Source organism: Puntigrus tetrazona, unplaced genomic scaffold (assembly GCF_018831695.1).
Source record: "Puntigrus tetrazona isolate hp1 unplaced genomic scaffold, ASM1883169v1 S000000397, whole genome shotgun sequence".
Lineage (NCBI taxonomy): Eukaryota > Metazoa > Chordata > Actinopteri > Cypriniformes > Cyprinidae > Puntigrus > Puntigrus tetrazona.
Window position 1 is genome coordinate 207,501 of NW_025048050.1, and position 25,450 is coordinate 232,950.

Here is a 25,450-nt window from a genome sequence, read left to right on the forward strand (position 1 = left end):
TTTTGAGATTCGATTCAGTTGCTTCACGGACAGATTCACATACGATGCACGGATTGAACAGCGGTCGAACAGTCTACCGGTGAAACGAACGATTCACTTTTAAAATAAACGATTCATTCGTTCGTTCGTTCGTCGTAACGTGACCCCCGGCCCCCTGTCCGTTTTTCGAAATTGAGGTTTACGAATCATCTGAAGGCTGGATAAGCAAGCTTTCCGTTTTAGATAGCTTGTTAGGATACGGCAGTATTTGCCAGAGATGCAACAGTTTGAAAATCCGAGGGTGCAAAAAATCTGAATACAGGAAAAAAATCACCTTTAAAGTCGTCCAAATGAAGTTCTTAGCCATGCATATTACTCATCAAAAATGAATATATATATATATATATATATATATATATATATATATATATATATATATATATATATATATATATATGCAAAAAAATGTGTCTTACAATGTATTTTTTGCTATTTATACAAATATACCTCAGTGACTTAAGCTTCTCCAGGGTCACATATATAAATCAAATAATTACATAATTCACTAATCAAATAAATGATTCAATAAAGAAAATATATAATTTACAGATCTTTTTTAATGATTAAATAATTCACTAATCAAATAAACAATAAATAAATGAAATACATAATTCGTTATTCAAATAAATGTTTCACTAATCGAACAAAAACTAAACTAAATGGATGATTCGCTAATAAAAAAAAAAAAACATGATTTAACACTTTTTAAATCAAATATCAATTCAAAGATTAAATAAATGATTTACTAATTAAACAATAAATAACCTAAATAATTATAATTATAATATAAGCTTCAATAGAAGCTTTACGGATCAGATGATGATTCACTTTTCAAATAAACAGTAAACAAACTAAATATATAAATCAATAATTAAATAAATAATTAAATATGATTTCATAGATTTCAGATTAAATATATTTATAAATAAATAATTTAATGATTAAATAAAAGATTTTTGTACAACGTCAACTAAATTTTTTACCCAGATTTATTGTTGTTTTTTTATATTTATTTATATATTTATATTAATACCATTAATTCACTCAATGTACTTCTAGCAAGCAATTTCAACTAAAAAATTAAATATGCAAATATTCCTAAATCGACAGAAATTAAAATCACAAGCAAATGTACAAGCTTAAAATCGCATGAAACATGTTATAATAAAATAGTAACTTGTTATAATAAAATAGAGGCACTTTTCTTTCCTATCGCACTGACGAAAATGTTCTACTTCTTTTAAGCAAAAAATTTAAATATAGCGAGGTTAACTTTAACTACAAGGACAACACATTTAAGCAATCTGCTCAAAGCGAACAAGTCTTGTTTAAAGATTATGTCGATGCTTTTCCCGCTAAACTACTCAAAAATACTTCTGAATGAGTTTTAAAAGGGCAGCTGGACTGTGGTTGTCAAGCTGTCCTGCTTCATGTGAGGACTGAGGAGAAGCTCGTAGTTGCATGTGTGAGTATTTATGTGTTTTCGAGATGTGTGTGTGTGTGTCCGAGCACGTGTGTGTGTGTGTGTGTGTGTGTGTGTGTTTGTGGTGTGGAATGCAGCGTTTCTCAGGGGTTCGGCTGCAGAGAGCCCTTCATCAGCATACAGCACGGCCAGCCTGCAATCAATTAAGAGCGGAATGCATCAGCGCGCGCACACACACACACACACACACACACACACACACACCATCTGCAATCTGCAGCGCTCCAGAACTGTCTATACATCACACACACACACACCAAACTGAGTCACCCGGGAGGAAGGCCATAAAAAGCTACTATTACTACACACACACACACACACACGCCGTCCTATCAGCTGACTTATGTTTCATTTTATTTCCTCCACTCTACAGCCTTAAACGCTCTGCAGACAAGAACACAAATGCGCATTTAAAGCTACAGTGTGTGTCACTTGAAAGTTAATGTAATATTTTGAATAAAAAAAAAGAGCATTAGCTAACACCCTTGCGTTCGTAGAAGATGTAGATGAGTTTGTTTCTTCATCAGAACAACAGATTTAGAGAAACGTAGCATTGCATCGCTCGCTCGGCAATGGGCGCTCTGCAGCGAATGGGTGCCGTCAGAATGAGCGTCCAATCACGATACACACAGCTCCAGCGCATTATTTAAAGGAACGCTCCGCTTTTTTTGGAAATAGGCTCATTCTCCACCTCCCCCAGAGTTCATAAAAAAAGTGCTCAGCTTGCAAGATCAGCTGCGGTCATGGTACGGCAGAAAACCTCCTTGATTATTACGCCAGAATGGGAGTATAGTTCCTCATCATATCACTCTAGAAAATCATAACTTTTCATTTTCTGTCGGTGTCAGTCCACAATATAACTACAGAAGAGTCTAAGAGTTTTAAATAGGAAAAATATCCAAACTTTGATCATTTTTCGACACAATGCTACCGGTCTAATTGGATTCAATGATCTATGCTAAGCTACGCTAAAACTGCTATCGCCAGACACGGAGATCGGCTGAATGGTTTAAAAAAAACGGTAAAACTCAACTTATTAACTCTGAGGGAGTTGGAGAATGAGCCTATTTCCCCAAAAAAGTGTCCCTTTAATGCGTCATGAAGATAAAAACAAACCTATTATTAACGTCACACTTCCAGCTAAAATTCAAGCCCTTTATCCGTAATATTGCTTTCTTCAGTGAAAAATAATCTTCCTGAATCAAGGAAAAAAATATGCAAATATAAAGCGCCATTTACAAACAAATGCGGTTCAAAACGGCTCCAAACAAATATGCTGATGTGATGCAGCAATCAATAAAAGAAGCAATTTTATGGATTGTGGATTCAAGCAGCGGTTTCAAAGCGAAGTCAGAAACGTCTTGATGGATTCGTTTCTTCCAAAACCCTCTTAAGATGTTAACCGATGGACCGGTGTGCTTTTTATCAGCTGCTTGGACTTTCATTCTGACGGCACCCATTCACCGCAGAGCATCCGTTGCCGGTATTTCTCCAAATCCGATGAACAAACCAACTCGTGTGCATCTTGAAAAATATGCAGAGATAACACGGCAAAAAAAAACACGCCCTGGAAACACTTTAACAACAACCAAGCAACCGATTACTAAATATTGACGTAAATGTTCTCCACTGCGGCATTGAGTTCTCCACTGGCAACCACCGCTCATATTTTTACGCTTACTGAGCTTACTCCAGACACCGAGCCAAGACAAAGTATCTACGAGGTTTTTCTTTGGTGGAGAAATGTCACAAAAGCGATGTCTCCTTGTGAGACAGTGTTGTGCGCAAACATCTGGACGTCTCAACAAAAGCGTCCGATACGAAGCGTGTCTGTTTGATTGACAGCTGCCGCCAGAGGCGCGGGAGACTCCATTCTGAAGCTTTCCCGCTCTTTCAGACCGAACTAAAGCACGTCCCTCCCCAGCGGCGCAGCTGCCTAATTGACAAGACGGGCTGTACGATGATCTAAACACATTATCCTCTAATCTTCCATCTCCCTGTAGACGTTCGGCACATATGTGATCAACATCCTTCTCCGCGAGACTCGCTCGGCAATTTACAGAGGGAGAAGAACAATCTAGAGCCTTCCTCCCCAGACGGCCATGATGAAATGTGATCCGAGCAGGCGATTACTGAGACGACTACAATCACTGTCACCGTCTGAGACGCCGACGACCTCCAGAAATCATAAAAGAAATCAAATAAAATCCGTCACTTTGAGCTCAAGAAATAATCTCAGAGGCTCAATACACCTCGGGCCGGTTTTATGCTATTGATTGAAAAGTTTAGTCTGCAGAGCAAGCCTAGAAGATTTCAGGAAAACTAACTATATGTCTAACTCGGATCAGAAATGCACTTTTTTTCTAGACGTTCTATTGTTTTTTTATACCTTCACGAGCATGTTTTATTTTTTTATTATGTATATTCCATCAAAATGTTTTTTTTTATATTAGTTTAAATCTTTTCAGTAATCTGCCGCTGTCCTTTTAATTTAATTTAAATAATTAAAATATTAAAAAAAGACTAGAATAAAATCAAAAATGCAACACTGGGGTTGGTATAGCTTGTTCAAGTTTTTAAAAAAATCATTCCGGTCAGCAAGGCTGCATTTATTTGATCAAAAATACAGTAATATTGTAAAATATTATTGCAATTCAAAATGACTGTTTTCAATGCGAATGTGTGTTAAAATCGAATTGATTTCTGTAAACGAATCTATATTTTTCAGCATCAGTACTTCAGTCTTCAGTGTCACGCGATCCTTCAGAAATATGATATGCTGATTTGCTGCTCAGGAAACGTTTTTATTATTATTAATGTCGAAAACTGTTTGCATTTTAATGGAAACCGCGATGAAACCCAATTGATTCTCATTTACATTCATTCTTTGACGCATAGAAAATTCAAAAGAGCAGCATGTATTTGAAACAGAAACTTATAAAACAATATTAACGTCACTTTTGATCAATTTAATGCACCTTTGCTGAATAAAGGTATTAAAAAAAGATCTTATTGACTGCAGCGGTTTTAAACAACTAGCTCGTACATATCGCGCGTCCCTAGAATATTATTAAACGCTAGATGACTACATTTAATATACAATATTCAGCTAAACTCTCTAGGGTATTTCTGAAGCTTTCAGGTTAATTTCTGTTTTCCTAACGATTCAGTTCAACCATTTAGCAATAATTCATGAATAACTGGACTGTAAAAATGCTTTTAAAACAAAGCTGTGTCCGTTTCTGACTCAATCATGCTTTTAAGGTGAGACTGTTTGAGAAATAATACATTTTTCCAGTCATTTTGCTGCTGTTATTTACAAAGAAATCAGACACTGTAGCTTTAAATGACTCTTTGAACAGATTTTTTATTTTTATTCCTTCTTTTTCTGTTTTAGTTCTAAATGTAGATTTCTTTTCTTTTTCATTTTTTTTTTCATTTTTATTTCAGTTCTAGTCTGACTTATTTTAGTACATTGCTATAAACTATATTAAAATGTATCTAGTAACTAATTAAATTAGTTATTAATCAATTAGTTATTAATAAATAGCAATAAAATTAATATAATGAATAATAATTCAAAAAAAATTACAATACAATTGGTTTTATTAAAACTTTTAAATATTGTAATAAAACAATAATATAATATAATATACTATAATATAATATAATATATTCATTTATTTTAGTACTTTCATTTAAACTAAAACATTTCACAATTTAAACATTATGAAATGATAATAATAAATTAATAAATTAATGTAAAATGATCACCTGAACTTTGAAACATTATTAAATAATAATAATAAATAATGCTAAATTATTTTTGAAATGTAATAGTAAAATATATTATTATATAATAATACATTTTAATTGATTTTAATAAAACTATTGTAATATAATATAATATAATATAATATAATATAATATAATATAATAATATAATATAATATAATATAATCATTATTTTAGCACATTTATTTAAACTAAAATGTAAACATTTTAAACAACACAATAAAAATATAATTAAAATTTTTTTTTTATTTCAGTTAAGGTTATTTCATAAGCGTTTTTTATGCCCTTAGTTGTGGATTAAGTGAACTTTAATGTCCCTGCTCAAAGCTACATCCAAATCCACAGCGCCGTGGAGCGATTCCTCAAACAAACCCTGAGCTGGAGTGTTTGCCGATGACGAGGGTCTCGTTTGGGCTCACAGGACTGAATCAATCAGGGTCTTAATGCAGAGGGTGTGTGTTTGTGCAGCTCCACTCCCTGAACAGCAGATTCGGCCTCTTTGTTTGCCTCACAGAATGATGAAGTCACAAGTGAAGAGTCCGACGGCGGTGACAAGTCTGCAAACATCCGAAACACACGTACGTACACACACACACACACACACACGCACGCACACGCAAGCATCCGCCTACAGGCACATCATTAGAAGAAGCAGAGACAGTGGAGCTCTGTCAAGAAGAGCGTTCATGAGCATCCTGTGCATCTGTGCGGAGACTGCAGGAAATTGGCTGTGTGTGTGTGTGTGTGTGTGTGCGGACGGTACCTGGTGCTGGGATTCCTCCAGATTGCCGCTGGCCCACAGCGAGAGCCCCAGACGGTGTCGGATCTTGGCCTCGTCCTCCCGCCGGCCCAGCTGCTCCGCCAGACGCAGACCTGAGTCACAAAACACACATTTACACACACTTACACACACTTACACACAAACACTTTCAGTCTTACTGATCTACTCCACTCGTTTTAACACATCAAAATCTCACAATACTACTTCTGTCTTTCTACTTCAACGTTTCATGCTTAATTTAATGAATGTTTTTTTATTTATCCATTACATTTATTAGAAATTTCTAGTGAAAAATATAAAAAAAAATGTTTTATTTATTTGCAATGCGCACTAAAATATAATTTTATTATTCATATACTATTATATCAATCATCATTATTTTCAGTTCAGTTTTTGTTTCAAGTTTTTAGAAATTTGGTTATATGTTTTGTCATTTTAATGTATTTTTTATTAAGCTTATATTTTTTTTTTTTTTTTTATATATTATTTATTGCTATTTATATATATATATATATATATATATATATATATATATATATATATATATATATATATAAATGTGTGTGTGTGTGTTCAGTTCTTTTTAAATAAAATTTTTAAGTTGTTATATTATTAATATTCTTATTATTTAATTTAGTTTTATTAGTTTTTTTATCTTTAGAAATTTTAGCACTTCATCTTAATATTGCTTTATTTAAATCAGCCGAGAGGCAAAAAATGTAATTTCTATAGAGGATGAACAAATAAAAAATGTTTTAGTTTGGGAAAGCATTTGGGAAATTTTAAGAGAAAAAAAGTAAAATAAATAATTAAAGAAACTTTACTTTTTTAACGTTTTTTTTTTGGTGAAAACACATTTTGATGTTACAAAATACCGCCCAATGCTTAGGTTTCAGAGATTTTTTGAACGAAATGTCTTAAATTGTTCAAAAATACAATACAACACAGTACATACTTTTATAATCTATAGAAAAAGTTTTCATATGAATGCTGTTCTTCTGAACGTACTATTCATCAAAGACTCCACCGAAATATTAAGCCGAACGTTTGTTTAAAAGGGAATAAATATATTTTAAATACATTTGATTTCTTCTCTTTTCTCGGGAAGAAAGAAAACCATATACTTCAGGTTAGGAACGGAACTTTTCCTTTAATAAAAGCATAATCAAAACTCCCTTCGCTTTAAAGCCAGAAGTGGTTGAAAGCAGCTCTAGCGCGTCTTGTATTTCAATTCGTATTTGCAGCTCTCTGAAATTAATCATCCTAAAAAAAAAATTAAAAAAACGTCTCCGAATCGCTCCCTTGTCTTTTCTTTCCCCCGTTCTCTCTGTTTTGGTGTTTTTCATCATCGATCTTTGACGCGGCTGTCGAGACGTGCCGGTATTTAGGTCTCATCAGACGCCGATCTGAAGAATTTGGGTTTTTCTCATTCAACGCAGACTTTAATCACCGTTTCAATCCCGCTCTGATTCCTCCGTCTCAGTGAAGTTCAAACTCTAAACAAAAGAAGCGTGCGGTGAAACACGCGAGCGCTCTGCGGTACACGGCTCTGAATTATACATGCATGCGTATCAAAGCATGCCTCTAATTGGTAAACAGTGTTATTTTACGCCGGTACGACCTTAATCTCTGAAAACAACGCTCTCATTATTTCTGACAGGAAGTGGTATGCGGTGCGCACACTGTCAGATGATGAAATAATCAAAAGGTCATGTCAAGCATATTGCATTGTGGTGTACGTCGTTTCTCTGGTTGTATATTACTGATGGCAAGATGCACGCTGCGTACTTCAGCCACAGTCTGAACAGTAAGTTATTGCTCATGTGAAACGTGTTATAAATGGATAGAGAAACCAGCGGTGAGTTTTATCATCCGTTTCTTGGCTCACTGGGCTGCCAAAAGTTGCGTCTGACCGATTCGAAATATGAAATAACGCAAGCTGAAAAATTGCGCAGAAGTGAGTTGCGAAGCCGCGTCTAAAATGCATCTAAATATAAAAAAACGCATAAGAAACGTCCAATGTATGCATATAAAAAAATGAAAGGAAATATCAAATATAAATGTGCTGATATAAAATATAAAAATGCAGATTCCATGTACATGTATGTATATGTTTAAAAAAAATATGTGTGTATAAATAAATTGCATAAAACCGTACATGAGCTATTGTATATGTGTATGTGACTATATATATATATATATATATATATATATATATATATATATATATATATATATATATATATATATATATAATAAAATGCAAAGAGTAAAATGAAGGATAAATAAAAATGTGAAAAATACAATACGCATAAATTAGCATTAAATGAATCTATGAAGTAAAATAAACATAAATATTGAATAAAACATGCACAAATAAATTAAATAAAAATGATGAAGTATGTATAAATAAACAGAAATGTAAAGATGTCTATTTTTAGTTTTTTTTATGCATTTAGCAGACGCTTTTATCCAAAGAGACTGTTGCACCAAAGTTAGATTTTTACATTTTATCCTCTCTCGCCTTCTCGGCCAATCGAATTGCTCTACCATTTGAGCTACAGGGAAGCTGTACAGATACATCAATAAAAATGTAAGAGTAAAAATACGTCCATTATCATCGAGTCCTTCCAGTCGGACACACACACACACACACACACACACACACACACACACACACTCTAGCGTTCACAACTCTAATCTATCAAACGGCAGACCGCAGTGAGAGCGAGCGCTTCGCTCCGTCCGCGGCTCGTGAGGAGGCTGCTCTCGGTTAACTGGCTGTCAGACGAAGCGACGCGGTGGCCTTCGGTGAGATACGCCACTCTCCGGCCTCTTCCCGTTCTCTCGCTGCGAGCTAATTGTCAAAGTCCTGGGCGAAAGGTGATCAGAGCATCGTCTGAGCCGATCTGTTCCTGACGAGGACCAGAAACCAGTAATTCAACTACAAACCCTTCTAGTCTCGTCGTGTACGGGTGAGCGCTCTCTCTTCGAATACGTCTCTAATAGGATTATTATAGCGACATACGGCTCGATTGAGAACGCTCCGGTTCAGAGTGGCACCAGAAGCCAAACAAATGAGCTGAATCTCAGCGTTGTCTTGCGGGAGCCAAGCAGCAGATGTCTCTGTGAGTGTGCAAACAGACCTCAATAAACAACTTCCTGACGACTTTAGTCATTTCTACTTCAGCGGAACGAAGGAACGAACGCCCTACAAGGGTGAAGAAATCATACGTTCACCCCCAAAACCAAGCTAATTTTTTTTAGCAGAGATAAAAGCAATAAAAAAATCCACATTGCAAAAAAAAAAAAAAAAAAACAGGTAGACACTTATGTTTCCGTTTAGTTATGAATTTATGCTGGGTGGTATGGGGTGAGACTTTAGTAAAGATGCATTAAATTGTACAAAAGTTACAGTAAAAACATTTATAATGTTACTTTTTTTTTAATAAACTTTCTATTTATCAAAGAATCCCGAATAGTTAAATAATAATAATAAGTTAAGTTTAAATGTGTAAAAAGAACCACAACATTAGGCCAAAATAAATTTGATTTAACATTGTAAATAAATATGTATTATATTTATATATAGTAATATTTATAATATAAATATTTCTGATAATAATAACAATAATATATGCATGTGTCAACAGCAACAATTTGACATTATTGATCATTATTCATATTAATTGAATTACTATTATTAATATAAAATCATTATTTTCTTCTCTAAATCCCAAAAACTATTATATATATAATTTGAAATATATATCAATTAATTACCTAGTATTATTCAACTGATGTTTGGTCACATGTTTACACATGTACTTGTCATTTCAAAACATGTATGTGTGTGTGTGTGTATATATATATATATATATATATATATATATATATATATATATATATATATATATATATACATACACACACACACACACACTAATGCTTTCAATAAAAAAAAATTACAATTAAAATGTCTCTTTTCCTTAAAAAAAAATTACACAAATATCAACCCATTTGATGCACGTTTTGAACATTTATATCCTGTTTGTATCCAGTCTTTTTAATGCAACATCACAGTTTTTGCATAAAAATATGCACACCTGACTCGACTACATGTCACAGCTTTCGACTTAGCACCTTAGCAACCGCACAACAACCCTCCGAACACCTCAGCGACCGAATAACCGTCCTCTTACCTTCCTGCAGGTACATGACGGACTGTGAGTAGTTCTGCAGAGCGTGGTGTGTTCGTCCCAGGCTGCTGTAGGCCAGGGTTTTGGCCGCCAGGTCGTTGGTCTGCGCCGCGATGCTCAGGTGCTGCTCCTGATACACCACGGCTCTCTCGAAATTCCCCAGCGACTCGTAAGTGAGCCCCAGGTTCCCGTAGGCCCTTCCCTGACAGCCGGCGCTGCCCGTGTCCTCGGCGATCTGCAGGTCCAGCTGGTGAAACTGAAGAGCCGTGTCGTGTTCGCCCATCAGCTGGTACACAGCGCCCAGGCCGCAGCTGGCGTCGCCCTCCAGCAAGCGGTCCTGGGTGTCTCGGGCGATGGCGAGCTGTCGCTCCAGGCAGGAGATGGCCTGCTCGTAGTTCCCCAGCTGACTGTGCAGGCTGCCCAGCTCTCCGTACGCCTGAGCTTTCCCTCCACACTCGCCCAGCTCATGAGCCACCACCAACCGCTTCTCAAAACACACCAGAGACTGCTGAAGATTCCCCATCGCCCTGACAAACACAGAGAAGCACCGTTACGCAGAGATAGCTAGAGAAAACACAAAGTGAGCAGTCTGATTGGCTGAGACACTTACGAAAACAATGCATATATACAGCAAATCTCAACAGCACCATCGCTTATTTTCACACACCATGACACGAGATGGCGATATCTAGTAAATAATTACTACTATCTACTACTACTTTCTAGAAAGTAAGGCACAAGGTACATAAATATATAAAATTATGAACAATTCTATATTAAAATGTGACATAGGTGTGCATAGGGGGATGTCCAGTCCATATACATATATATATATATATACACATTAAATCAGTCTAATGGCGTGCTTCTCAAAGTGTGTCTGCTTCCAGACTCTGGTGTAATCAAATAGAAATAAGTGGCATGTAAATTTCAGCTCTGACTCTGATAAATTCCAGAATGTTTACACGCCGCTATCAAATTTACAGAGCGATTTAGAGATTTATGTATTTCTTTTAATACCGACCTTCTCGCGTGAAACAGAATCTCATAACGCATCGCTGCTAAAACACTGAACGTGGGAGAATCGCGAGGGACGGCGTGTTTTAGATCGATACCAGCTATTCCAGAACCGCACAGGTGGCGGGACAGCTCCGACGCAACTTCATTTAGAAAGAGAAATGTAGTCCAAACGCTCTCATCCGGCGGGAGAACGAGTTAGAAACACGATTCGGTACCGGCTCTCTGCGGAATAACAAAACCAGGCTTAATTCATGCAGGCCGGGGACTCGCTCACTACTTAGGTAGCATAAAAGCGATGCATCATTACCCCTTGTTGTCCTGTCACTTGAAATTACAGCAACATCAGTCTTGTTGAAAGGCCCTGCCTCATTTCAATATAAATGAAACAAATAGCTTTTAACGCGGGCCTTTAATGAGGTTCTTGTTGGATTCTTCTGCGCTATCTGAGGTAAAGCTCCTCTCCGCTGAGGGGAGTCCAAGCGCATTGTCACTAGTGACAGTGTAATTTACTTTCCCGTCGGACAGCGGGGGTTTGGGTTTGGATGAGGTTGGCTCGTTGAGGGCCCGGTGCGAGTTCTCTTCCCACAATCCTCAGCGTCGAGCTCTGACAGGCCCCTGCAGCAAACCATTCATCATATTTCCGTGCCCGTATACTCGCAGGTAAGCAGAATCCACCGGGGTCTGTGACGGGAGCTGGAACGCTTAAAGGGCTGATTGGATGTTAATTAAAATGGATGCGTGGCGGATCACGCCGAGGATGCTGGGTAGACACGGACGGGAGCGCACAAAGAACAACTCGCTTTTTCGAGCGATCGAGCAAATACATCATACCATCGGAGTTAAGAAATTGAGTCGCTGTTATTTTTGGCAAACTATCTTCACTTTAAACCACAAACCAAATATCAAACTACGAGGTATTTGGTTAAAAGAAGTGGAATCAATTCTGTTGTTGAAGACTGAATGGATTTTTTTAGAGTATGACATGTAACATCAAGGTACAAAAGCCGTCATGTACAAGTTTGTACCTGAAGGGTCCATTTTGGTAGCTTAAAGGTGCATATTAGTATATAAAGTCTACATATTAGAACCTATTAAGTACAAAAGTGTACCTTTTTAAAAGCTACCGCCACAGTAACAGCTTTTGTACCTTTATTTCTGAGAGCGAACAGATTCAAAACACAAAGATTTGTTCTCCGTTGAAGACAAAAGCACTGGGCGATTGTGTTTCATAAAGTACAATCCTAACGTGCATCAAATATATATTATTTTATATTTTAAATATATTTCAAAGCAATGCAATGGCTCAACATCAGCGAAACTCTGATTCAAAGATTCATTTGCATTATCTCTTAAAAATGTTCACAGAATACATTTAATGCATTTTTAATATTAATATGTACTAAAACTACATTTAACTGATAAGCTGCCAAGAGTCACCAATCAGTTTGAACTAATTTATTTGCTGCCACTAAAACATCCGTCATATTCACAAGTCACAAGGAGAGATCGTAAGCGAGGCTCTTTAAGCAACAAAATGGACAAATAAGAAGTGCATTAAATAACGGCACTATTTAGATGTTGCCTAATGATTTGCCTGCAGAATGTGTGATATTTCCCACCATGAATAGCAAGCATGCAACTTATTGACCAAGTAAAAAACGGTATCTACTCAAAGGCAAATAAGCACTAACATAGATAAACCACATGCACCTGACGGGGTCAAGCTCTGATACAAAACAATTCCATTTTCAGTCCGTTGCATTTTGTGTTCAGCGTCCGCCTGCTGACCTCATGGAGTCAGTTCTCATGCCGTTCTCATACGGCAAGTGCCTCTATCAGACTGAATCAATTGGAATAACAAGCAGCCTGTTGCATCATCACGAGACTCCACAGCTCCAGAATGCTAATAAATCACTCACACGTAATCTAATCTTGTATGAGATCATATTATATTGAAGCATCACTAGTACTTTTGCAGTTTTTACAGTGGCGTCAAAAAGTATTTTCACACTTAAAGGAGAATAAAACTACAATTACCCCAATTTACTCAATTCTCGTGTCAATATAAATAAAAATGAAAGTGCTGCTTGGCATCACATCGACTTCCATTGCATTAATAAAAACTGAAACATCGATACAGATCAAAACAACTTGAAGGCACATCAGAATTTCTTTGGTGAACTATCCTTTTACATCACTTAAAAATGTATGAATGCTATTTGATCAGATAACAGAATATCCAACAAAAATATCTAAAATGTTTCTCAAGATACAAGATAATCTCAGGATACATTTACCACAAATTCAGTCCAGGACATCTGGAGTGAGATGTTTTTAAGATTTTTTTTTACTTGTTTTCCAGTTAAAATATTTGAAAATACTTAAAACAAGATATAATTAAACCAAGATATTACGTCTTGTTATGTATTTAATATAATAAGTGTATTTTGTCTCACTACACTGGCATTGCACAAATTTTAGGAATAAATTAAGTTAAAAACAAGATAAAAAAATCATGAGACCAAATGCACTTACATTCAAAATGGAAACAAGCCTGAATATTTTAAGTATCTGTATATATCATATTTTAAGAAATATTTGCTTGCAGATGCAACATGGTTTGATATGTTTTCTACCTAATTGTATCCAAATACGTTTTGAGGCCAGTGTAAAATGATAAACAACACAAAAAAGTTCTTGAACTCTTACCTGTGTCCATTACCAAGACCTCGGTATGCCTTCTCCTGGTCCTGCATATGATTGAGGCTCTGTGCCACGGAGAGGTACTGGTCATAATACTTTATCGCTTCTTCAAAATCTCCCAGCGAGTCATAGCAGTCTCCCAAATTCCCATAAGCACGACCACGGTCCAGCACGGCCTCGTTGCCACTGAGCTGCTGCAACATCGCCAACTGTTGCTCAAAATAACCAATGGCCTCCTCCATTACTCCCATGTTCATTTTCGTAATACCCATGTTACCGTAAACCTGGGCCTCAACGCTGGGGTCCTTCAGTCGCTGGCCGAGCTCAAGCTGTTCCTCGTAGCATTTAAAGGCCATGGTGTACTTTCCAAGAGACATATAGACGGCGGCGAGGTGTCCATGAGCCTGGCACTCTCCCTGGATGTCGCCCTGCTCCTGATACACCTCCAGTTCCTGGGTGTGGTAACCCAAGGCCTTGTCAAACTTTTGTAGCATCCTGTAGGCTGCTCCCAATGCGGCGTAGGCGTTCGCCTCCATTTTGCGATCCTTGACTTGGTGCGCCAAGGACAACTGCTGCTCGTAAAACTTGACAGCTCCGGGAACGTCCTTCTTGCAAAGGAAGATGTCTCCCAGGTTGCCCAAGGCGCGGAATCGAGCTTGCGAGTTGTTCAGCGACTGCGCCAATGAAAGAAGGTACTTCTGGCACTCCTCCGCCTTGCTGTAGTCACCAAGAGCCTTGAAGGCCAGACCAAGATTACAGTAGGCTTTGGCTTGACTCAACTTATCGTGGAGGTCCTTAGCAAGTGCTAAATCTTGTTCGTAGTACTTCACCGCCTCCTGGAAGTTTCCCAGACAGTAGTGTGCGTATCCCAAGTTGTGACAGACTTTACCTTCACTCTCCATATCCTGCAAGTCCGGGGAAAGCCGTAGGTATTGTTCATAGTAGGGTACGGCTTGGGGAAACTCTCCCCGAGAGCAGTGGAAATTACCCAAATTGCCCAAAGCACGAGCCTCACTCTGAATGTCCCTCAACTCTCGGGCAATGTTCAGATGATTCTGGTAATGTTGCAAGGCCCGATCATGTGCACCCAGAGCCTGGTAAGCCACCGCTAGGTTCCCATGTGTCGAAGCCTGCGAGGCACGATCGTTAACCTCCATGGAAATCTGCAGCTCTTGGCGGTGGTAGCGTACGGCCTGGTCGAAGGCACCGAGGGCATTGTAAGCGTTGCCCATATTTCCATATGCCCTTCCCTGTGCGGCGTAGTCGTTTAGCTCCTGGGCGATGGATAGATGAGCCTTGTGCAGCTTCAGAGCAGTCTCGTAGTCCCCTTTCATCTGGTGAATGATTCCTGTAAAGAAGAAAAAAATAGTTTCATTCAGTCGAACTGTGCTTATCATGCTTCACAGGATAACCGAAATGGCTTTTCAATATCTTCGATCTGTATAAAAGAGGCTAAAGATTAAGTTTACATTAAAAAAACATACCCCAAGTAAATTATCCAACTGGAAAAAAGGGAATAGGATCTGAGAGCATGCAGAAATATCTTTTAATTAAAAAGGGGATCTGATCTGATTTGTGTAGCCTCGACTCGTCTTCAATCAAAGTTCTGAGCCCTAAAGATATGACAGTATGAGGCGATGACAATCAAAACAGCCAGATCTGCTCTGTCTTGGGAGACTTCTTGCAAATTTTGGGTCCCCCTAATGTTGCCTCACCACTTTTCCACAAAATTATCATTACCGTCATAACAGTCCCGCCTCTCCGGTTCCAGTACGGTACTTTGGGGAAAGTAGAGAAACGGGAGGAAAAGGGCTAATGAACACTTCTGATGGAAAAAGGGTTTGAGGGCACCAGCAATGGGAAACTTTAATTGTGGTCCACACCACATCTCTGTATGCTTTAACCGGGTATTTCTTTCCCTTTGAAAGTCAGAGCTAAGTATCAGGGATCAGGAAAACTGCTGGGATGAGCGGAAAACAAGACGTGTCAGTGGGGCACAACTGGGAAGTCTGTGGTGACCATTTGTGTAATTGTCAGAGATGCCGGCTGACCCGAAAATGAGCTCTGGGAATCGAACGCCAACGAAAACACATCGGAGGGAAGTAGCGTGTGAGATAAAAGTGTTTTTTCGAGAGACGCGGAGCCACTGTTGACGGAGTGGTTTGGCATCTTGAGGGAAACTCGTCCGCTCTGCTGACTGTGTCACGGGCCACGAGCGTGTCCTTCTGCGTTTGTGGAAGCAGGAGGCGACGGGGGGTATCAGAATGGGTGAGGGGTTGCCCATCTGCTCAGTGTCAATACTCATGTGCCAAGGCAGGATTACCAGCATGTGGTAAATCCAATTAGATCCCGTGCCAAGCTGGTATCCTGACACTGAGGGCCCATTAGAGCTCTTCTCTATTCACAAATATTTCCTCTAAAATAGCCCCAGTCTTCAGTGGCTAATTATCAATACTTAACCCCATGATTCTTCATTTATCAGTGAGCAAAGCTTCAGACAAAGGCTTGTTTGAAAATGAATCCTTTGAGATGTGCGCGGTGAAACGTGCCAGACAAAAAAAACTTTGATGAAAGAAACCAACACCTGCGGGTCTGTTTTTATTAAATGACTGGGCCTGCTTAAACACTTCTATACTGGCTCCGTCCAATGTGACTGCTAGGAACACAACAGACGGTGCTAACATGACCTAAAAAACTTCCTTGAGCTAAAAACAGAAATGCTGAGCTGAACAAATCTACACTGTCAGGACATAAATACTCCCGACCGTCTGCAAATTAACAGAAGGGACTGCTATTAATTCACAAACAGTAGGGAGTGTTTATGTGCACAAACTACTTAAACTAATGGATCATTTACAGCAGTTGTTCTAAAAATGTGGCACTCTGAGTGCCCCCTGGTGGTATGCAACTTGGCTTAAAATTTAAAACACAAAAAAATGTAACATTTTATTTCTTCACTCAAATAAAAGCTTTCGTTTGCATAATATATGTATGTGTGTTTACTTTTTATATATAAATGTGCAAACATACAGTATATATCATATATTATGTAACCAAAACCTTTTTAATTTGGATGCAATTAATTACGTTTAATCGTCCGACAGCGCAAATAGATATAAATAAACATTCTCTTACGGCTCAAAAGGATGCAAATACGCATAATTTAAGCAACAGCATGCGACTATGACAGTCACACCACAGTCAGCTTTATCTCCAGCATTTGGTATTAAGAACGGGGTCACGGCTACAAACAAAAAGAGCACCTCTTTGATAGGTCAGTTAAGAGGATTACGCGGTCACCTGCGGACGATGCAGGAATGCATATGGCCCCATCGTTAAAGTTAAATCCCTAAAGCCGGCGTGCAGGAGAGGGGCTGGGGAACAGGATCTGAGACTGATCGGAGGTCAGTGAAAAGGTTAAAAACTCCTCAGCGTCTGCTCTAAGGGGTGAATAATAATTGCAACGCTGCAGTATTTGGCTAAAGAAGACGCCAGACTCCGAGAGCCTCTGCCTACATTAGCAGAAGTGGGATTTTGAGGATGTCTTTCCAGCTTTGATGCCCTGCTATGTAGAACGAGTGATGGGCAGCCCTTCAAACAAACATTAAAAATACTTCCCTCCCCAGGCGGTCGTTTCGCCTGAATGCATGTGAAATGTAGTAATTTAATCTTCAAATGGCACAATCTTCAACCCCAAATGACTGAGACGCCATGACTTTTTTATTTTATTTTTACTGAGATGTCCTACTTGAACTCATTACATAGCTGTCGCTTTTCAAGCCTTCCCGCTTCCTAAAGGCTGTGACATTCCGAATTAATTAGCTTTAGCGCGGACTCGCCTTTAAAGCTCGACTTCCTGACGAGATTTTGACAACTAAATGAAACCGATCAAACCGGCAGTCATCAGATGTGTGTTAAATTCTTAATATAGTACATTTAATAATAGAACGCATTTACTCTGATTTCATGTCGGAATCATGTCATGGTGACCGTTTTGAAACATGCATGAAACTTATAAAGCTCAAAAGGGCTATATGACTATCAAATATGTCAGATATGGGTTATATGTCCATCAAATGAGTAAGTAATGAGCAGACAAAGGCTGAGTTTAGGAAGGATTTTTATTTCTAATTTTTTTTGTTTGCATATTTATGCCCCCACTGGGTCTGAGATTATATATATATATTATATATAAATATTATATTATATTATATATTATATATTATATTATAAATATTATATTAAAATTATATATACATATATATACACATATATATGCATATTTTAAATTACCATCCCAGTAGGATTTTTTCAATTTAAACAAAAAAAAAAAAAAAAAAAAATATATATACATATATATATATATATATATATATATATATATATATATATAGAGAGAGAGAGAGAGAGAGAGAGAGAGATTTATATTAAAATATATTAATGGGAATTTTTATATACTAAATATGATTACATATTTATACAATAATAAATTTATAAAATATAAATACAAAAATATAAAAATTAAATATCTATTTTATCTTATTAGAAATTTGTCAAATAAAATTGTATTTATATATATATGATTCTAAATATAAATACATATAACAAAATGAATATATAACAAACTATAAATAATGCGAACATATAATATTTTTTAAAAGCCAGTCTCACTCCCTATTTCACAATAAGCTTATCTAAAAATAGTTTTTATAACAAAAATTAATGCGAGTCAGCAGTTAAGTATATTGCAGTATACCGTTGCCATCTCAGATAAATTCTGCTGTAGATTTTCCTTTTATTCAAATCTGAAAGCATGTTTTTGCTTCAAAACAAAGTCTGTGCTGTCGTGATTGATTTTGCAGCTGGTTCAACGCAGAAAAAGGCAGGAAAAAAATTGGCGTCTCGAAACGACCCCTCTTAATGTCTTCACCTCAAACACACACTCTACTTATTTAACGGAAACCAAAATTGTACGCGAAGTGACTGCAGCAAGAAGCGGCTGACGGCAAGCAAAAACATAATAATAATAAGCGCAGCTGCATTTCAGCAGGCATGTGGCTTCCACAGCTATTTTCCTTTGTTATGATTCCTGTCTGTCTCTCGAAACCATTCCCGTCTCGTCTCCTCCCATTCAAACGCGAACGCTAACTAGGCCCGATATTCTGCCGTATGATTTACAGCTCAGAGCCGGTCTCGAAAAAACCCCAGGGAAAATGGGGACAAACAAATGGCAGACTCTGAAGATTCTTGCGAGTCTAGGGTCAGCTTTGTTGTTGGCTTCAGACGAAGAGTAAAAGAGTCGAACGCTGCGGTGCGGCCGGCAACGGTTTGCCAGATGCATTAATTTTACATTAAGCCTCTCGCAGAAGAAGTTGTGTTTATTCTCCGCTTCCACTTTTAGCTAAGCAAAGCGCGGTTCAGGTTTTTTTTTTTTTTACCAGCCGCAGATTGTTGATAAACACCCTCTTAATGTCGGAGAAACGGGAGTCTGGCCTTTCGGAATTCTCAGGAATTTTCGAAACCGTTTTGAAGATCTATTTTGGAATTTCCAAATATTCCGTTTCCGTTTTGGCGCACTTGCACTGTGTGCCGGAGACGGCACTAAACGACTGTCTGTGGAAACAGGGCCACAGTCAAAGCAACACATCAAACATGCACTACACTTAACCTGGGGTTAATGCATTTTTTTTTTTTTTTTTTTTTTAAATGACTAATTATAATTATTTTTTTTAATTTAGCACATTTAAATTCTCATCAATTTATGAATGGATAGTACGAAATGTCCAAATCTGATTACCCGTAACTAAGTAAGCGCGAGCTCAACTTCTGTCATTTTCAACCAGTGTGTATTTTCATTAAAAGATAATGATTTACTTTAGTTTATGAGAAGCCCTTCGCCGCTTTAGAGAGGAGCAGTAGTTCTAAAGCTGCTCCGTGGCTCTTTTAATGACTCGGAATATTAATCTAAGGAAAACCAAATGAGATGAACCGGCTAATATTCTGCCTACAGCTATGGAGCGAAAGAAAATGAAAATCAACAATGTCTAATGTTTTAAAGCAAGAGTCGTGAGAGAACATTTGCCACACAGCGATTAACCTTCTGAAACACACACACAATAGTAATATTACTTAGTGCAACCAAAACTAGACAGTACTTAAGCCAACATTAGTACTGACATTTTATTAATGTACAAAAAAATAAAAAAAATATATATATATATATATATATATATATATATATATATATATATATATATATATATATATATATATGCAACTAAAATAATTGTAGTATTTTTAAAATAAAGTAAGAAACATTAAACTACATAAATTATTTTTAATTCCAAAAACATAGAAAAAAAAAAAAAAAAAAATAAATATATATATATATATATATATATATATATATATATAATTAATAAATTATTAATTAAGTTGTGCATCGAATAGTATAAAATATATAGGTAATGTTTTTATTTTAATATTTTATTCTGTAATAATAAACATAACACTATGTAAATGCGATATAATATAATTATCCTGACATATAATCCAAACATTTTTGACCAGAAATAAATTATTCAATTTTTCCCAAATTCTATCCCAAATGAAAACAAACTTACCGCTAACAATATTTAAGCCGTTAACATTACTGTCATTAAAATACTTTTCTGTGCAATCAAATGTGATTGTAGTTATTATTGTATTTTTCTTAAATATTTTCGGATGAAACAATGCAAGTGATCATTTATATTGAATTTATTTTTGTTATACCCGCATGTTTTAATTCCCCCCCCCCAGCCCTACTGCTAACCACACCAAAACACACTAACAACACCAGACCGAAACACACGCACAAACACACCGCTAAAGTCTTCTGACGGTGCTGTGAAGTGTGTGTTTATGGCCCGCGGCTCTCGCTGAGGAGAATAAAGCCTCTGGTTACCGTCCACTCAGCACTATCACAACTGGGATCAGATTCACGCTGCTCAGGGCTTAAATATCGCAACGGCATCCAAACTCAAAACCTGTTTTAATAAAATATGAGTCGAGATGGAGCATTAAAGCGATACTCCTGAGCGGGAAAGAAGGTGTTTTCTGGGCTTGCAGCTGAAGGAAACATGCTTCAGGTGTGCTAGAGGCACAGACCTTCGAGAGAAAGATGGTGAAATGATTAACACTTACTGAAAAGCAATCATACTTTAAGTAATCGTGCTTTCTGTCTTTCTATTGTACTGTGCTCCAACTGAAAAGCAATGCGTGCATATTGCGAAATTATGGATGAATCACATAATTCAGCTTTTTAACGCGTGATTTAAACCCACTCACTGTAAATATTTAATTTAATAAAAAAAAAATTATGCACTTTTTTAATAGGCATCAATGGCTTGCATATTTGTTCACATTCAGATTTTTCTGAATTTTTGAAAACTGGTTAAATGGCTAATCTTTTATTAGACTCAAAATATTTGCTGATTATAAAAAGAAACAATCGCCAATAAATTAATTAACCATTTAATGGCAAAATTATGCAAATCACTAAATTGGGCTTTTTAATGCATGACTGCTCCCTTTCAGTAGCCTTGATTATGTATTTGACAATAAACGTTCTTGAGAATTTTGGAAAATCTAATGCCTTCAACGTGACAAACTTTTATTAAATCTACAAAAGACAAAGGTAAAAGACTGCACACTTATAAAGAAATGATAATCATGATGCATTGAATGACCTAATCTAATAGAGTGGAATATTTAGCCACTGATTACGAATGTAGAATTATTTAAAATGTTACATTTATTACAAAATATTAAAGTAATGAAAAGTTTTTCAATTAATTATGCAATTAATGATTAAATATATATATATATATATATATATATATATATATATATATATATATATATATATATATATATATAAAACTTTTATTTAATTTTTAAATATTTAAAAGTCTTTTTGGTGGGAGGGTTTTAAGTGGGGTTTCAAGTCATTTTTACTTTCACTGAATACATTGTATGCTCTCAAAATACCTAATAAATAAATAAAAAATATATATATTATAAAACGCAATTATGCAAGGCTTCAACTAGGCTAAGAAAGCAAATAAATAATTATTCCACAAATAAATAAATACCCATCATACAGAGCTGCTGCTTCTATTTGAAAGGGTTATCCGTTAAAATCGATTTCTCTACGGAGAAAATGAATGGGATTTTACTTCCAGAACATGACTGTCGCACTCCGCTATCGACTACGTGACTTTTAGCCGCATATAATAGATATAGACACGAGTGGCTGATAAAACGTGTTTGTTGAGACCAATCGGCCTTTGAGTAAACATCTTCAACCTTTAATCAAACACAGCCGCTGTAGCTTTAAATATCTGCCGGCCTTCTTTAACAGAGAGATCAATGTGTGCACTTCCAGGTCTCTAACGGCGCGAGATTGTTAAATTTATAAGCGCTACTTTTCTCTCAGCCCTTCCAGCTATTAATAATTGGGATCGATCAGATGGAGTCATGGCCGGTGATTGAAGGAGAGCCGGGATGCGTTTTCTAAAGCTTAGCGTGAGTCTGCAGAGAAGGCATTACTCACGGAGAGCGCATCTCATCTGCGCAGCCTCTCCTACATCATTAGCTCTGTTCGCAGAGTAACAACCTCAGAGGCGCTGGGAGTAATCTAGTAATATTTATATCCCCGTTTTAAATGAGCTCACCTGATCGTGCACACTTTCGGTACAAATTTATCACGGCCGTGCGCAAAAGGGGAAAGAAATTGATTCCATTTTTTTTCCACGAGAGCTTCACAGGACATAAATATCACCCTATGGACTTCCTCGCTATGCAAATTCATCAACACTTTGAGTTCGCACGAACAGGACTGACGGTAATTTAAAGACTGCATTGGTGAGGGTTTAACTAGTACTACAGAGCATGCTTAGGGTTAGATATCTGAGATCACTAGCAGTAATTATTAAACTTTGCCAGGCAGAATAAACTAAAAAATAATAAAATAAAATAAAATTAAATTAAATTAAATTAAAAATTAATTAAAATAAAAAAAAAAAATAGTGAAAAATATTAATGTTAGGTGAAAAACCTAAACTTGAAACATTATAAATAAAATGTATCAAATTATAAATTTGCTTGTAAAAATAATTATAAAATGTATTATTTTAAAGCAATTAAATAAAGTTTAAGTTGAAATAAGCTGAATTAAATATTTTAAGAAATATTTTTAAATAAAAAATAAAAGAAAATTAGTCAAAGTACTGAAATGACAAACTTGGAATTAAAAATGTTTAAATGATAAAAATACAATTATAAACAAAAATAAAATGTTGCATTGACAAATAACTGAACTAAGTTGAAGTTGGAGTAAGATCATTAAACTTGAGCTAAAAATAAATGATAAATATAAATAATTTAATTTAAAATAATTTAAAACTGATAAAACAACATAAAATTACTAAAGGTAAAATAAAAAAATGAAAAGAGAAAAATAAACGTTACTTCAAAAGGTTAATAAATATCGCAATAATATACAATAACATTGCTGACTGATGATAAAATTGGTTTAAAAAATCATAAAAATATAAAATAACAATCTTAGATTAATTCAATTTTTTTTTTTTGCATTTTTAATTAATTATTGCCTGATGCAAACTATTAAAAAGCAATGTTTCAAGATCAATGCATTCATCACTAGTACTTTGGTTGTCGATACCAAAATAAAAAAAATTATCAACCATAATAAAATGGCCTAAATAAGCCATAACTATTGTGGAGAGTCATACCCTGCTCAAAAAAAAAAAAAAAAAAAAGCAGAAATCTAGTACAAAGCAGCTGATTTCTCTCCTCTAGCGCACTCAGCTGTAATCCCGATATTAACAGTCCTGTGGCAACATTTTTCTTTCGGGAGTTCATCTATTTATTTATCTGAGAGCAGCGAGCGTTTCAGATCAGATTGATGGAGGCGCTGTCGGAGGGAGGAAACGTGAGATTGGAGCAATAAAAGTCAGAGTGAGAGATTAGACGGGCTTTGAAACACTCGGTTTCGACGGCTCCAATTTATCCAGCGTACGCCTGGCGCACCGATGCTTCGGTGCCACCGCGGGAGCAAGGGACTGAGTCATCCAGCCGCTAAACTGCAAATAGAACCATAAATATTCATTCGCGCTGTTGTTTTTAATAACTAGACAAATGCAATGCGCAAAAGCAATCATGACTGTATATTTTGAGCTAATAACATTACGTATTGGCCTTAATTTATTTTCTTGGGGAGGCTTTGAATTTTAATTTCTGCCGGCTGTGTGTTTAATTAAAGGAATAGTTCACCTAGAAATGTGTTTAAAATTGTTCGACGGCGCTCTACGGAGCGTGTTTTTAGCGTGAAGGTTGCTGTTTGACGTGTTACGCGAAAGCGCGAAAAGGCGAAATTTGCATACATAGCTAAAAACAAACCAGCAAACCACGTCATCCAAAGCTCATTTTTCCGAAACCTTCTGTAGCTTGAGCTTGACGGGCGTCCCGTTGATATAACAGCTAAAGATGACCGATCTAGGATCAGTAAGTTAAACCTCTTAACTCCATTGGCTCCTCAAACTGTCAGTCAAACCTCATTAGTCCGGCCTCTCTTGCCACTAAAGTGTGGCGCACTTGTTCTCGAGTCAGCTAGCGTGGACGCTGAATCTTTTTATAACACGATATTCTCACCCAGGTTGGACGAAGCCCTGCCTTCGGCGGCGCGGTCCTTCAGGCCTTCCGCGATGCTGAGCTGCTGTTCGTGGTACTGCTTGGCTCTCTCCAGGTCCTGCATGCATCGGGCGGCGTGTCCCAGCCCCGCGTACGCCCTCATCTCGATGCTCTTCTCCTCCAGCTCCTGCGCGAGCTCCAGCACGTGCGTGTGGTAGGACATGGCCTTGTCGGAGTTTCGGCGGTAGTGGTAAGCGCTTCCCAGGTTGCTGTAGGCACGCGCCTCCTCGCGCTTGTTGCCGAGGCTCTTGGCGATGCTCAGGTGCTGCTCGTGGCACTGCACGGCGTTATCGAAGTCACCCATGGCGATGTAGACGGCTCCCATGTTGCCCAGCTCGCGGGCCTCGGAGAGCTGGTCCTTGGACTGTTTGGCCAGCAGGACGCACTGCTTGTGACTGGCCAGGGCGTTGGGGTAGTCGCCGATGGCCGTGTACACGTGACCCAAGCTGCTGAGGGCCGAAGACGCCGCCTGTAGAAAGGAATGGGAGAAGATGCACAAAACATTGAATATAGTGCACTATAAAGTAAACGGCAATGCTAAAATCTGATTGGAGGAGCCATATTTGCTGCTGCGCATCAGAAACAGTTGCTTAAAACACCGTGTGACGGGAAAAATAAGGAAAATCGAATGATTGTGATTATAATTCGTGGTGCATTTAACACCTCAGTTTTTAT

General features: G+C 37.1%; 1 protein-coding gene across 3 annotated transcripts in view; it reads right to left on the reverse strand.

Annotated features, from left to right (window-relative positions):
- The window catches only part of ttc28 (tetratricopeptide repeat domain 28), a 251,279-nt gene that overhangs the window by 25,736 nt on the left and 200,093 nt on the right, over positions 1-25,450 (reverse strand). For all 3 annotated transcript variants that reach the window (XM_043231644.1, XM_043231643.1, XM_043231645.1), the window contains 4 exons: positions 24,737-25,244; positions 14,027-15,368; positions 10,301-10,824; positions 6,081-6,190 (listed from right to left, as the gene is read on the reverse strand). In XM_043231644.1, the coding sequence (XP_043087579.1) occupies positions 6,081-6,190; positions 10,301-10,824; positions 14,027-15,368; positions 24,737-25,244 (2,484 nt within the window). The remainder of the gene's footprint in view (positions 1-6,080; positions 6,191-10,300; positions 10,825-14,026; positions 15,369-24,736; positions 25,245-25,450) is intronic.